This window comes from Olea europaea, unplaced genomic scaffold, assembly GCF_002742605.1.
Source record: "Olea europaea var. sylvestris unplaced genomic scaffold, O_europaea_v1 scaffold770, whole genome shotgun sequence".
Classification (NCBI taxonomy): domain Eukaryota; kingdom Viridiplantae; phylum Streptophyta; class Magnoliopsida; order Lamiales; family Oleaceae; genus Olea; species Olea europaea.
Window position 1 is genome coordinate 245,004 of NW_019266118.1, and position 15,368 is coordinate 260,371.

The window sequence follows — 15,368 nt, forward strand, 5'->3', positions numbered from 1 at the left end:
TGATAAACGAGATGAAATTGTAAAAACTTTTATGTAATAAAAATGTTGGAAAAAATAGTCACTCGTCAATTAATCTAATTGCTAATACACAGACGACCAACTGCACTAACCACGTCATCCAGGTTGCCTCGACAAAATGCATGCGTTACTACCTAGCGTCTTGATCATGCAATCTCTGGCGGAGCCCAATTTCCAGATTTGAAATCTTTGTAGAAGCTGGATTTCCTAGAAACAGCAAAAAATACTGCAACCAACGCAATGTAAAATAAAGATTTGAGACACAATGCAGTAGGATTGCCTTGAAATGGATAAAAATTTTAAGACAAACTACGCCCTTGTTTGATATTGATTATTCGACAGTCAATTGTCTCCCACGCTCATTTTCAACGACACATTCCCCAAAAAAATAAATTTCACATTTCCCCATAACTTTTCCCTACTTTTTAACCACACCTTCACCAAAATCACACTTTTCAAATAAGCACTTCTCAGAATCAAAATGAAACAAGCAGCAATTGTCTCGAATGAAATTAACATACCAGGAATTCCAGGAATAATCATATTAGGATCTTTTAGAACATCATGAAGTGTTCTCTTCTCGTTGACTCTAACCCACTTAGAATCAGTGCCTGAATCAATCAGTGAAGAGATCAAGGAAAAATTACTCAAACAGATACATGAGAGTGTAATTTGAAATCTTACTAGAGGTTTACGACATATCCCATGTTACATACATTCATCGACATATATTTTAGCAACAGATTATATGATGAAAAAATAAGTAAATCCAAACACGTCATTGTACGAATAAAAGCAGTAATTTAGGCCCTCAGATTCTCAGACAATTACTTCGCATTAGAAATAACCAGTGTTAGCATATTACGTAGCTCAAATCATGTGTCATTGGTCTACGAGATTAAAACCAAGAGCAAAGAATTCCTCCTCTGAACCAAGTTGTTTTAGCTCAGATGTTAGGGACTTTCAGCCTCATTGTAAATGATCAGAATACTAATGTCCACCAGAACCAATGACCTCAAGATTTCCTACCAGTTGGTGGACTCAATTGCGAAGAAAGTAACATTTCCCCATTCTTCAGTTTAATTGAATTTAGGCATCCAATCAAGTACTCTTGCAATACAGTTCTGTACAGAGCTAAAGAAGAGAGAAACTAATTTGCCGTTCTTCAATGCAGATTAGATGTTCGTAGTTTATTCAACTGCCATCCAAATGATTTTACTTCTACAGTAAAGCTAATCTAGAGGATTAACACCTAACCCCTGTTTGGTTCAACTAAAAAAAGTAGATAAAAATTGAAGTCAAAGTCAACAATTAATCTTAACCCCACTTTTCATGAGATTCACAGCTTTTATCGACTTTTCAATCATATATTTCATAAACTTTTATCAAAATATACTAAAAGTCTAATTTTTAGCAAAACCAAACAGGGGCCTAATTTCCAAGTGATTCGTCTTATCTTGATAAAAGAAATATTGAATTCTAGATAAGAAACTCGTCATTGTTGGATGCACGAAAACTTACCTCTAACGACTGAACCAGAAACGACATCTTTATCTTCACTGTCATCGTTTTCCAGATGAGAAGCAGCTGTACCTTCTAAGAGATATTGGATGATTTTGTTATTGGATAAACAAACTCCAGAACCAGCCTGTTGAATCAAGATTTTTGTCACCAAGAAATGCAAGCCAATGTGGATTTCAAGATTCAAAGTAACAATCAATTAAGCTTCCAACATAAGTGGATGGTACAAACAATTAAATGGATGCAAGCTTTCAAGTACGTCATATAGAGCACCATCTACAGTATGTTAAGATTTTTTAGAGGATTTATTTGTCTAAAGAACAAATGGTAATAAATTTCGTGTCCAGACTCTTTGAAGTAAATAAATAACAATCTCCACATCTCCAACTCCTATACTCATCGACCTTTTCCAAAAACCAAGTGAAGAACCTTCCAGCCTGAACTTCCAATACATTAATATCTTCGATTTTATCTGTCATGCTATGTTTATAACTTCCAACCTTAGTCCCTAAGGAGTCGTTGACTACATCAAACCAGCAAACCTTTCTAGTGGTAATTCAACTCTGTTGGAAGAGAATGTAAAACCAAAAAGAATGGAACAATTCAGATCTTCCATGGGGATTGAGATTACATCTGGTCTTCTTAAGACGTGTGTCTTCCTTAAACAATGTAAGACTGATCTGGTTCAATCCTGAGGCTTCTATTTTGACAGTGTCATACATCCTGTCATTAATAAATAAAGCTGCCCCCCTCATGATCCGCAAGTCAGAGTGAGCATCACAACAAGAAGCAGATATTCTGTGTGCTGATTTGTTCTCCAGGTTACAATAGGGGAATATCCCACTTGTTCATTATGTGAACAAACGTGCTTACAGGACGGACTCATACCCACTTCTTCACTAAACTTTACTCCTGAGAAGGCGTCGCCCCAAAATCAAGGTACACCATCTTGTATCTGCTCTTCCACTTTATACAACCTAATCATTATTACAGGGCGTACACAATCACAGCATTCATTTTAGCTATAGACTCAACTCTGTGATAAAACCTCTCAAAAAACACTCAAATAATTCCAGCATAGAAAGTCCATTTCTGTTTCACTTTTATTTATTTATGTTCACCATCTTTTGGGTTTTTTCTTCTTCTATTTTTGGAAGGAATCTTAATTAGGTGAGATGCTAAATATTTCAAACAAATATTTGATCAACAATCTAGCACTCTGTTTTGTATTTGAACCCAAAAAAATAAAAATAAAAAATAAAAAATAAATCTCAGTGCCATGCGCCAAAAACTGTTGCATGAACTTCATAGATTGTTAAAATTCCCTAATCGAATAAATCATAAAACAGGAAGCATAATACTAAGTAACGCAACACTATGATCCTCAAACATCATAAATGAACAGCCAACTCTTGTAGATGTTTCGACAATTGATTCTTGAATCCGATTGAATCTAAGATGAATGCTTAGTATAGAAAAATTTATAATGAAAGACAAAAGAAGAAATAAAGGAAAATTTTGGACTACGAACGGGAAAGGATGAAAGCGAGTCGGTATGCTGACTTCTCAAAGAAACTCTTCCTAATGGTTAAGATTGTGTTAAACAATTACCATAAAGATTTTCAAGTAGAACCATTCACGACCCCCTTTTTTGCAAAACCAATAGCCCAAATAAGAATTACCAACGCAAAAATCAAGAAGTCACAGAAAAATGCATACCTCATAGTACAACTCAATAGCGCCACGAGTGTAAGCTTTTCCTGTATCCCAGGACAAAGGAAGGCAATCATCTGAGAACATGTTTGGAAGCTAAGGATCACAAGAATTAACTTGAATACTGAATATAATCACGAAGAAATGGAGCCTGTACATTGGGAGGGGAAGGGGGGAAGAGAAAACGGTGGCCCAAGGATATCATGTCAAGATGAGCTGAAAACATGTCAGTCTCACAAAAATCCTCAATGATGTCACTGGACATAACCTCTGCATAAAGAAGGATAACAGGCCAATGAAGAATATTGTTTTTGTCTAGCTTTGGTTTTTTAAGTCCAGTGAGTTCTTGATACATTGCCTTCCCAATTCGTAGTCCTCTATGCTCAAAGGCGGAGACAAGGCCCTGCATGTATTCAAACTAAAAGGTAAAAAGCACACCCAATATTTAAGAACTTGAGTTTTGCTTAACACCATAAATTTTTAACCTTGGCTGCTTCCACAGCCTTGGAAATTTCAGCTAGGCTCTGTTCATGTACTGCTTGCTTTAGATCAATTTGCTTGGATAGCTTCTTCAATTCTTCGTTATCAGGTGATTGCTCTAGTCCTTTTTCACAGTATGACTTCGCTTCATTCAACAAATCCAGTGACAGTGATGCTTTGACTGCTCTGTAAAGTGCCTAAAATGGAGTATAGCTGTTAATGATATAGAAAAATAATAATTCACCTTATGACCAAGATATTTAACACAAAATTACAACCTTAACATTTGTTGGACAGAGTCTGATTGCCTCCTCAGCATCCTGGAAAGCGCGTCTGTAATTTCCCAGGAGCAGATTGACATGAGCTCTATTTGAATAAACAATTGAATTCTCTGAATTGCTTAAAGCCTTCTGATTTATAGCTCTGTTGTAACAATCAATAGCATCCAAATAGTGCTTTTTGCCCCTTTTCACATACTCATTACCCTTTTCCTAAAAGCGGACAGAACAACAATAAATCTTCTTTATAATCATTTTTGAGCTTGCTCAAAAAACATCGTTTCCCTTACTTATGCAAACAGGACTATAACAAAAGCAAAACAAATTTCAGGTATCAATAGACAATCTCGTAAACATCAAGAAACATCTTACAAATCCTTCTCTTGTCATTGAGTTCAAAGGTTGGACCAGTGTACTAAGTACGCATATGCATATGGGTCGGAGAAATAGTGAAGGATTTTTCCATTCAGAGATTGAATCTTCACTGATAATGCAATAAAAGATCGAATTTTGACCAAGTTTATTTAACGTATATCATCAGACATGCAAACATCATAGTAAAATTAATAATATAAAATCATCATATTCTGCAAATTTTCTGTTGAATCACTCAAAAGGCCAAAAAAGAAAGCCATTTGTCCCAGCATAAAGATGAAACTAAACCAAATTAAGCAGAAAGAATAATGAAAGATTTAAAATAAAATCAATAATTGCAAAAGGGAAGCCATTAAGGAAACCTTAAATTCAATAGCAGCAGACTCTTTTAGGGCAGATATGGCTTCAAGGTCAGCTATTTCATCATGGGTTTTAGGTTCCGAACCCGCCTCCATCCAAAGAGCCATGGCTATTGTTTTGATTCTTCTTTCTGTTGGTGGGCACGTTTGAAGGAATTCAAGCAAAACCAAACAGATGTTTCTGGAAATATATTTCGCAAACCAAAATCAATTTTTTAAAAGTCACTATCTTTATAGATTTAAAATATGCGAGATAAAATTCGGGAAAATAAGTTGGAATGGCCACCACTAAAATCATATTTGTTCAAAAGGCCTTTGATCGAAAATAACAAAATAAAAGAAATCTTAAATATTTAAAACTATCAAAAGACCCTTTTACCCTATCCTCTAAAATGAAAATGAAGGAAGAAAGAATTGGGGATTTTTTACCATTCATCACGTGAAAACCTCCCTTGGCTCCAAACTTCTTCTTCTCCAAATTAAAAATCTTCTTCTCTTTCAAATTCATCATCTTCGACATTTGAACTCACCATCTGTTTTCCTTCCACTTCAAAAGTTCAAGATTCTTACAAGATTATCTACAACAAATTTTTCGCCTCTCCATCTCCCACTCACAGGTTTGTCGCCCCTCTCAAATTTTTCTCTGCTATGAACAGATATATTTGTATAAGTATACTAATTTATGACTTGATGATGAATTGTTGAAGTTTTGATACTATTTTTTGTTGGATGTTGGGTGATTAATTAGCAACTGAAAATAGGGTTTTTTTTTTTGTTTTTTTTTTTAATCGAGCTGATTATATACATTCTAAGACATTGCCAAAAGTGTCCTATGAACTCTGCATCTCGAACCAAAATAATGTGGAAATTCACGTAGACAAACTATTTTCTACATTCTTGTGATGGAGATCATATTCCTAAGAATTTGTTCATCCCTGGCAATTAGTTCGACTAGTTTGTTCAGTTAAAATGTTTTGAACTGCACCATACCCTTAGATTTGCTGCTAGGTTGCATCCAACTAGAGATTGTCATGCATCATACCACAAACCAGTTTTCTACCATCACAGACATTGTCAAAGATCTTCTAGATTGAAAAATTAAACTCGATCTTATGTCTAGTTAAATGCTAAAGACTGATAAGATGAAGAGATGTAATCTGCTCATTGCTCTTGTTTATACCTTTAATTTAGTACATCTCTTACTTGAACATATTCATTTGCCCCTTTGTATGAAAATTGTATTATCTGTACACAAAAGTTTCTTTGAATGTTTGGCGTTCTGCTCTCCTCGATCCAAATTTTGATTTGCATTGTTGAGTACACCGCTCTTCAAATGTCTTACACCATTGAATTATAGATCATTTTAACTTTATTTTCATGATTGTCATTCCACTTGAACTAATCTATTGAAGCAACATCACTAAGTTGAGGTTCATTCTAAATAAATACAAAGTCAAGGCTCTGAATTTGTCAATACATTTGAAAGTAAGTCTACAAATAAAGTTGCATCAGATGAAATATTTGCAATATCAAGTAATGTCATTTTTTTTGCCTATTCTTCTTCTAAGAGCTTTCTTGAGTTCACGTTGATCTTTCAAACAAGAAATATATATTCATCATTATACACAATTTATAATGCATTGTACTTACAAGTTCTATAAAGCACATAAGCTAAGAACGCCTAATAAGTGAATATCAAATAAAATATACTTTGTTGTTAGCAATGATAATACATGCTATTAAATTTCATATTCAAAAAAATTTCTACTACAAGAAAAACTAGAAGAACTAGGTAGCTTGTTTTAATATTTCTAGTTTTTATATTTGTTATTATGTGCTTTACTATAATCAGTTCTAATATTAGTACATATTTTATAATTTGCAGTGCTATGGAGAAGATTCTTCAAGTAGATGCTACGATTACGACGAGATGCAGATTGCAAATAGTGCGAGATGTGTATGAGAAGCTCGATACAAATTACAAAAACAAACTTAGTGAAAGCTGCTTTGGATCTCTCCTTAGGTTGAAGGACATAAAGTTGGCTTCACAAGTTATACATCAGTTATTATTGCGAAAGTTAAGGACCAACAAAAAAGAAGTTTGGTTTAAGATAGGAGAGAAAAATACAAAATTTGGGTTGGAAGAATTTATTTTAGTTACCGGCTTAAATGCGGGTGATGAGAACGACGTAGATAAGACCTTGGGGGAAGAGTGTCGGATCGTGAAAGAGTATTTTAGGAATAGTGGGGGGAAGATAACGAAGGGAGATGCTTACAATGCATTTGTAATTTGCAAGAAAAGAAAGAGCGATAAGTATAAGTTAGGATTGATCGTAATCTTGGCGTACGTCCTGTGGGCTACGATGGTATGAACAAATAATACACTTGACTCATATTTTTTTTTATATATATAAATTTGTGTTGTGAGATAATATAAATGTTTGTTTTGCAATAGATTTGGGCATTTGAAGCGATCCCAACTTTGGGAATGAAGTTTGGTATGAAATATCCAGATATAATACCAAGAATGGTCGCTTGGGAAATGCCGAAGAGGTTAACGTCTGCTGCCATTGAGAATGTGTTGAATTCGAAGGAGGTAAAATTGTCTTTATTAAGTTTAATGGGAACAAATTGTGGAATTAGCTTCATGAATGACTAATGACTTGTACCTTTTAATATTTGCAGTTGGAGGTTAATTCCACGTTGATTCCCACCGAAGCTGAACTCGAAGAGGCCTATTGGAAAGAGTTGAAATCAATCGTGGAAGAAGATGAGAGTGTTTCATATCATTCCGAAGGAGACGAGGCTGAGCAAGATGCCGAGCCACGGCATGCATACCACGAAGAGTCTCCTAGAGCAGCTCAACCACCACAACGTGGTTTTGAGATCAACATAGAGGATTTATTGAGAACGGAAATTGAAAAACTTGAGGGAAGGCTACAAGCAGTTATATCGACTCGATTTGATCGGGTGGAGAAAAAGGTTGATAGGTTAGTTGAATTGGCTGTGACGGGTCGGTTCCATCCAGCAACTAGTGCATTTGATGGTGCCACTAGTAGCACAGCTTATGTACCAGAAAATAAACCGAAGGATGAGTTGGAAAAGGAGGTTGGGTTTGATCATGTGACAGATGTGCATGCTGTTGAAAGAAAGGTGATCTGCCTGAAGAGGATTCAAAGTTAGAGGAGGAGGTTAGAGGAAAAAATGTAGGAGGGAAGGAGTTGGAAACTGAGCCTGGATTTGATGATGTGAGAGATGTGCCTGCCGCTGAAACAAATGTAGAAGCGCGTGAGGAGGACCCAAAGTTAGAGGAGGAGGTTAGAGGCAAAAATGTAGAAGGTAAGGACTTGGAAAAGGAAGCTGGATCTGGGAATGATATAGATGAGCAAGAAAATGAAAAAATGATCAAGGAGAGTGTTGGAAAAGAAATAATATTAGAGGACGAGCGTCCCGACGTGGAGAAAGGGATTGCTGATTTTGTGATGCCTGAAAAGCATGATGTAGATACAAATGAATCCACGCAAGGTATGTAAAAATGAATTCAAAGTTAAGTTTTACATCTTTATATCCAAATGAAATAGATTTTCCACTTCTAATTGTTGTTATTTGCAACATATAGGGGACGTTGTAGAAATTGATGAGGCGGGATCCGATCCATTGAAAGGATGAGGGTATTGTCTGAAGAGAAAAGCGCGCTTACTGTGTTCTCCGTACATTGACCCGACGAAGAGGAGAAAATTGTCGGACATCAATGTTTACGATCCTTATCGAGAAGTAGATCCCAGCAAGGTTGAGGATTTTTGCAAATGGATGGAAACTACACCTTCGTGGTAAATTATTACATATAGTTGTAAGTACATGTGAAAGTAATGATAGTATTACCTAAATATAACTTCGTGTTGATTTTGTTGTATGCACAGCCAAATTATACCTTTGCGCTTCTATGATATTCAAGCAAAAAGTTTGATGGATCTTTCGAAAGAGGATGGTTGGATTAATAACAGTGTAAGTAATCCAACTTTAATGATTTTACGATAATGTCACAAAAGAATTCAGTTTGAATTTATTAGTTTATTTTTGTAGATTATGAACGAGGCCCTATATCAGATACGAGAAAGGGCTTCCAGATTTCCCAATCTGTTTCGGCAAGACTGTTGCATATTGGACACTTATTTCTATCAATTTGTTGTCAATGCATATGGCCAATTACAGTCCAGTAAAGAGCTCAAATGTAGTAAGAGTCTAATGAATTATGTGAGAGGGGCTACTTCGGAGCTCGGTAAACCTTGGAGGGACTGTAAATATTTGTATCTTCCTTGTTGGACCCGCGACCATTGGTTTGCAGTTCAAGTCGACATTGAGGAACGGGCCATTTTAATGTTTGATAGTCTGAAGGGTCACATTCGCCGAGCAGCGTTGGAAGCTTACCTTTTGCCTCTACAGGTGCTTATTCCGTTGATAATAAAATCTCATGTCACCAGTGAAAGCAAATATAGTACGGAGAACTTCAAATTTGTCAACGTAAAAGATGTTCCCCAACAAGTGAACGGGTAAGAATGACTAATTTCATAATTAGTAGTACCATATTATCTTGAGTGTTGAAAATTAATACAAAAATTTTACAACTTTTTTGTAGATCCGATTGTGGAATATTCGCTATCAAATTCATAGAATTTCTGCACGCAAATATGGATGTAAATACAATTTGACCGGATTACGTACCAGTATGGAGAAAGAAACTAGCTGCAGAGTTGTTGGCTTGGGATTTTGAGCCGTAGATTGTGCTTTGCTCGTATTTTTTTATATTTTTATAACGTTATGTAGTCACTTGGTTGTTTTGGCTTTGGAGAAGCAGCTATTTTGGAGTTTGAATACAATTTCAATATGCATATTTTCCATTGTCTTCTATAACTTTAAAGTTTAGACATTGTCCATGTCAGGTTGTTGAGTCTTACATGTACAAGCCTACATGTTTTTCATTATCTTCCATTGTCATGTTGTTGCAATGTAAGATGCACACTGCTATCCTTATTTGCATAACGACTTAGAACTCGTGATGACCACACATAATGACTCCGAAATCGTTTCAGTTAAAATTGATACTAAAACAATTTAAAACTCGTTTTTTGGACACAAAACGACATTAATATCATTGCAATGTTAAATACACACTGCTTCTCTAATTTTGCGTAACGACTTAGAAGTCATTATGACCACACATAACGACTTTTAAGTCGTTTCAGTTAGAATTAATACTAAAACGATTTCGACCTCATTCCCAAGACACAAAACGACATGAATATCGTTCCAACGTTAAATACACACTGCTTCTCTGATCTTGAGTAACGACTTGGAAATCGTTATAATCTCACATAACGACTTATAAGTCGTTTCAGTTAAAATTGAAACTAAAATTATTCCTACATCGTTTTCGAGACACAAAACGACATTCATATCGTCTCAATGTTAAATACACACTGCTTCTCTGATTTTGCGTAACGACTTATAACACGTTGTGAACCTAAATAACGACTTAAAGGTCGTTTCAGTTAAAATTGATACTAAAACGATTTCTAACTCGTTTCTTGGACACAAAACGACATTAATATTGTTTCAATGTTAAATACACACTGCTTCTCTAATTTTGCGTAACGACTTAGAATTCGTTATAAACAGAAATAACGACATAAAAGTCGTTTCAATTAAAATTGATATTAAAACGATTTCTAACTCGTTCCTGAGACACAAAACGACATTTATATCGTTTCAACGTTAAATACACACTGCTTCTCTGATCTTGAGTAACGACTTGAAAATCGTTATAATCTCACATAACGATTTATAAGTCGTTTCAGTTAAAATTGAAACTAAAACGATTCCTACATCGTTTTCGAGACACAAAACGACATTCATATCGTCTCAATGTTAAATACACACTGCTTCTCTGATTTTGCGTAACGACTTAGAACACGTTATGAACCTAAATAACGACTTAAAGGTTGTTTCAGTTAAAATTGATACTAAAACGATTTCTAACTCGTTTCTTGGACACAAAACGACATTAATATCGTTTCAATGTTAAATACACACTGCTTCTTTGATTTTGCGTAACGACTTAGAATTCGTTATGAACAGAAATAACGACATAAAAGTCGTTTCAGTTAAAATTGATATTAAAACGATTTCTAACTCGTTCCTGAGACACAAAACGACATTTATATCGTTTCAACGTTAAATACACACTGCTTCTCTGATCTTGAGTAACGACTTGAAAATCGTTATAATCTCACATAACGATTTATAAGTCGTTTCAGTTAAAATTGAAACTAAAACAATTCCTACATCGTTTTCGAGACACAAAACGACATTTATATCGTTTCAATGTTAAATACACACTGCTTCTCTGATTATCGTTTCTTCTCGTTCAAAACGACATTGATATTGTTCTAGCGTAATGGTTTCTGAAAGTTGATCCATCTCGTTTCTTTACAAATCTGACGAGTTAGAAATCGTTTCAGTTGAAATTATAAGTGCAACGACATCGGTATCGTTTCTTCACAGTTGAAACGACATTAGTATCATTATGCTTAAAAATGGTGTTTCGGCCATCAACGACCAACGGCATACGTCCCACCGTACGTATGACGATGAAAATAGGTCATTGAGCCGGCTCAATCTCACTCGAACGATGATGTGGTAACGTTTGTTATTTCATAGTTGTATTTCACACTCAGATTGTTTCCATAGAAATAGGTATCTCCGTTGGCTCTTTCGGACCATTCGAAAGCTACCAGCCCACTTGTTATACTCTTTCGATCGTCATACACATTTCGGAGGTATGTGGAGCGGTCAAGGAGGATCGAAACGTCATTTTTAGGTATAACGACATTAATGTCGTTTCATCTGTGAAGAAACGATACCGATGTCGTTGTACTTATTATTCCACTTGAAACGACTTCGAACTCGTCATATTTGTAAAGAAACGAGATGGACAACGTTACGTTATTTCACTACTTGGTACATAACGATATTTATGTCGTTCCTTGTATAATTTTACGACTTCTAACACGTTTCAGTTTGTAAAACATCTAAAACGACCTCAAAGTCGTTTCTTGAAAAACATAACGATATTTATATCGTTATACCTAGAAACGACATTTCGACTATCCTCGATTGCTGCACATACATCTGAAATGTGTATGACGAGCGAAAGAGCGTAACAAGTGGGCTGGTAGCTCTCGACTGGTCCGAAAGAGCCAACGGAGATACCCTATTTCTATGGAAACAATCTGAGTGTGAAAAACAACTATGAAATAACAAACGTTACCATAGCGTCATTCGAGTGAGATTGAGCCGGCTCGATGACCTATTTTCATCGTCATACGTACGGTGGGACGTATGTTGATGGCCGTGGATGGTCGAAACGCCATTTTTAAGCATAACGATACTAATGTCGTTTCAACTGTGAAGAAACGATACCGATGTTGTTGCACTTATAATTTCAACTGAAACAATTTCGAACTCGTCAGATTTGTAAAGAAACGAGATGGATCAACTTTCAGGAACAATTACGCTAGAACAATATCAATGTCGTTCTGAACGAGAAGGAACGATAATCAGAGAAGCAGTGTGTATTTAACATTGAAACGATATAAATGTCGTTTTGTGTCTCAGGAACACGTTTGAAATCGTTTTAGTACTAATTTTACCCGAAACGACTTCTAAATCGTTAGTTTTGGTCATAACGAGGTCTAAGTCGTTTCTCAAAATCAGAGAAGCAGTGTGTATTTAACATTGAAACGATATTAATGTCGTTTTGTGTCCAAGAAACGAGTTAGAAATCGTTTTAGTATCAATTTTGGCTGACGCGACTTAGAAGTCGTTATGTGTGTCTACAACGATATCTAAGTCGTTACTCAAAATCGGAGAGGCAGTGTATATTTAACATTGAAACGATAAATGTCGTTTTGTCTACCAGAAACGAGGTAGAAATCGTTTTAGTGTCAATTGTAACTGAAACGACTTTTAAGTCGTTGTTTATGTTCATAACGAGTTCTAAGTCGTTACGCAAAATCAGAGAAGCAGTGTATTTAACATTGAAATGATATGAATGTCGTTTTGTATCCCAAAAATGAGGTAGAAATCGTTTTAGTTTTAATTTTAATGGAAACGACTTTTAAGTCATTATTTATGTTCATAACGAGTTCTAAGTCGTTACGCAAAATCAGAGAAGCAGTGTATTTAACATTGAAACGATATGAATGTCGTTTTGTTTCCCAGAAACGAGATAGAAATCGGTTTAGTATAAATTTTTAGGGAAATGACTTTTAAGTCGTTATTTATGCTCATAACGAGTTCTAAGTCGCTACACAAAATTAGAGAAGCAGTGTGTATTTAACATTTAAACAATATGAATGTCGTTTTGTGTCTCGAAAACGTGGTATAAATCGTTTTAATATAAATTTTAACTGAAACGACTTTTAAGTCGTTATTTATATTCATAACGAGTTCTAAGTCGTTTAGAAAAATCAGAGAAGCAGTGTGTATTTAACATTGAAACGATATGAATGTCGTTTTGTGTCTCAGAAACGATTTATAACTCGTTATGTTAATCTGTACAATTTTTGAACTGGAACGACGTTCATGTCTACTGTAACGACATGAACGTAGTTTGCATTCCCTGTGAGAAGATAGGAACATGAATACCTAAAGTACTAAAATTTGATTCCAACGATACAAAAATTTTCAATAACACAATGAGTACAAAATCTAATAAGTGATTTCATTCAGTTGATATAATAAGTACGAAGTCGTACAGTTACAAAATAAGATAGTGTTACAACATTAATGTTCACTACTAGCTGCTTGGCCCGTGCAAGTGGATCGAACATGACCAGTTTTCTTGCACCTGCTGCACTTACGAGCCACACGCGTCTCTCCGGCCGACATTTTCCTCTTTTTTGATGGTCGTTCGCCCTGTCTTCGTACCAATGGTGGAAATACTTCTCTGCTATTACATTCTTAGGAATTTGCCATTCGACCTCGTTCGGCAAAGGATATACGAATTTAGAATAAGCTTGCTTCCAACAAATACTAGTGTAAAAGGGGGTACATAATTTATAGCCCTCGTCTCCTTTAAACCTTGCTGCAGCAATTGCATGCGCACATGGAAACTTGTCCAAATCAAATCTTCTATACGTACATGTCATTTCGTAAAAATCCACAAAGTGGTGTTCTAAATTGTCACCAACTTGATAAATGTCCGGAGAAACCTGATTTACCTCCAACCCATTTGACTGATTATATGTTATGCACATCTTTTTCTCTAATGCTGGCGTGAGTTGGGTCACACATTTTTCTGTTTCAACATGTCTTTCATAAAACCACCTTTGTAGTATCCCACGAATATATTCTAGTAAACCAACTATGGGAAATTCTCGAGCACTCTTCAACAAACCATTTATAGATTCCGCATTATTTGTAGTCATGATATTGTAACGTATCCCGGTAAAATGCGCTCTAGCCCAACATTGAAAATCTTCTTCTAATAGGTACTCTTTGATGCCCTCCTTTTTACTGCATAGAGCTGCCATGTAGAACTCAAATTCGATTACAGTATAAGCTCTGACGCTGCCCTAAACAAAGTTGCAACATCACACCGTGAAAAATTTGTCTTCAAGTTCTTTTGCAAGTGATATGTACAATTACCATGATGAGCAAATCGAAACACATTTCTAACTCCATTTTTGATGCACTTTGCACGATCAGATATAATCACAAGATCATCCGTATCACCTGTTATTAACCGCAACTTCTGAAAGAACCAAGTCCAGGATTCATCATTTTTCGAATCAACTACTCCCCATGCGAGTGGAAATATTTGAAAATTTGCATCCTGAGAAGTTGCTACGAGTAGAGTACCTTTCATTCTCGATGTCAAGAATGCACCGTTTACAGAAATTACCTTTCGCATTGAGTTTACGAACCCATGTATACTTGGTCCCAATGCCATAAAAAGGTACTTGAAGCGCCGATCATCATTAGTATGAATGAATGTCAGTGTACCAGGATTTTGCATCTCCAAAACATGACAATACGCTGGCAATTTCGCATAACTCTCACGGGGTTTCCCATAAATCAGTCCACAAGCAAAAGTTTTAGCCATGTACGCTTTAGTATAGCTTACGGTTATGCCGAACTCTTGACGAATGTCATTAATAATGTCCCTTGGTCTGTAAACTCGGTTGACATCTTCATACTTAAGAGCGATGTGGTTTCCAATAATCATATATGAAGCATGCCTATGATCTCTGTGACGAACACTCATGGAACAAGAATGATGACCATTGTACTTTTGAACTTCGAAAATGGGACTTTCTACGATCTTGGTTGCCCGTAAGCGCCACTTGCAATTTTCATCAATACAAACAATTGTATAAGTGCTCTTATTTGACTTCTTAACTTTGTACTCAAACTGGCACTTCACAGCTAGCAACTGTAATTTTGATATTAGGTCATATTTCGATGGAAACAACTGGTTGACTCGCATATCTAATCGTTCCAGAATTTTTACTGATGTCTCGTAACAGAGCGAACTTACACTTTCAGATGCAATCTGAGTACA

At 35.7% G+C, this 15,368-nt stretch overlaps 3 protein-coding genes across 3 annotated transcripts in view; 1 reads left to right on the forward strand and 2 right to left on the reverse strand.

Moving 5' to 3' along the window:
- Nucleotides 1-5,002, reverse strand: LOC111391248 (tetratricopeptide repeat protein 4 homolog). Its single transcript, XM_023016418.1, has 8 exons — nt 4,748-5,002; nt 4,011-4,223; nt 3,738-3,929; nt 3,455-3,655; nt 3,259-3,339; nt 1,540-1,666; nt 540-629; nt 1-244 (listed from the first exon to the last, which is right to left on the reverse strand). The coding sequence occupies exons 1-8, from the start codon at nt 4,850-4,852 to the stop codon at nt 165-167; spliced, it is 1,089 nt and encodes a 362-aa protein (XP_022872186.1). The 5' UTR covers nt 4,853-5,002; the 3' UTR covers nt 1-164.
- Nucleotides 5,003-8,791: 3,789 nt separating this feature from the next.
- On the forward strand, nt 8,792-9,584 carry LOC111391249 (ubiquitin-like-specific protease 1A). The gene is made up of 2 exons (XM_023016419.1): nt 8,792-9,294; nt 9,381-9,584. Exons 1-2 carry the CDS (start codon nt 8,831-8,833, stop codon nt 9,451-9,453), a joined length of 537 nt encoding a protein of 178 aa, XP_022872187.1. The 5' UTR covers nt 8,792-8,830; the 3' UTR covers nt 9,454-9,584.
- A 4,770-nt stretch (nt 9,585-14,354) lies between these two features.
- Nucleotides 14,355-15,368, reverse strand: part of LOC111391271 — a 1,467-nt gene continuing 453 nt past the window's right edge. Inside the window, exon 3 of the mRNA XM_023016442.1 lies at nt 14,355-15,359. Within this exon, the coding sequence (XP_022872210.1) occupies nt 14,355-15,359 (1,005 nt within the window). The remainder of the gene's footprint in view (nt 15,360-15,368) is intronic.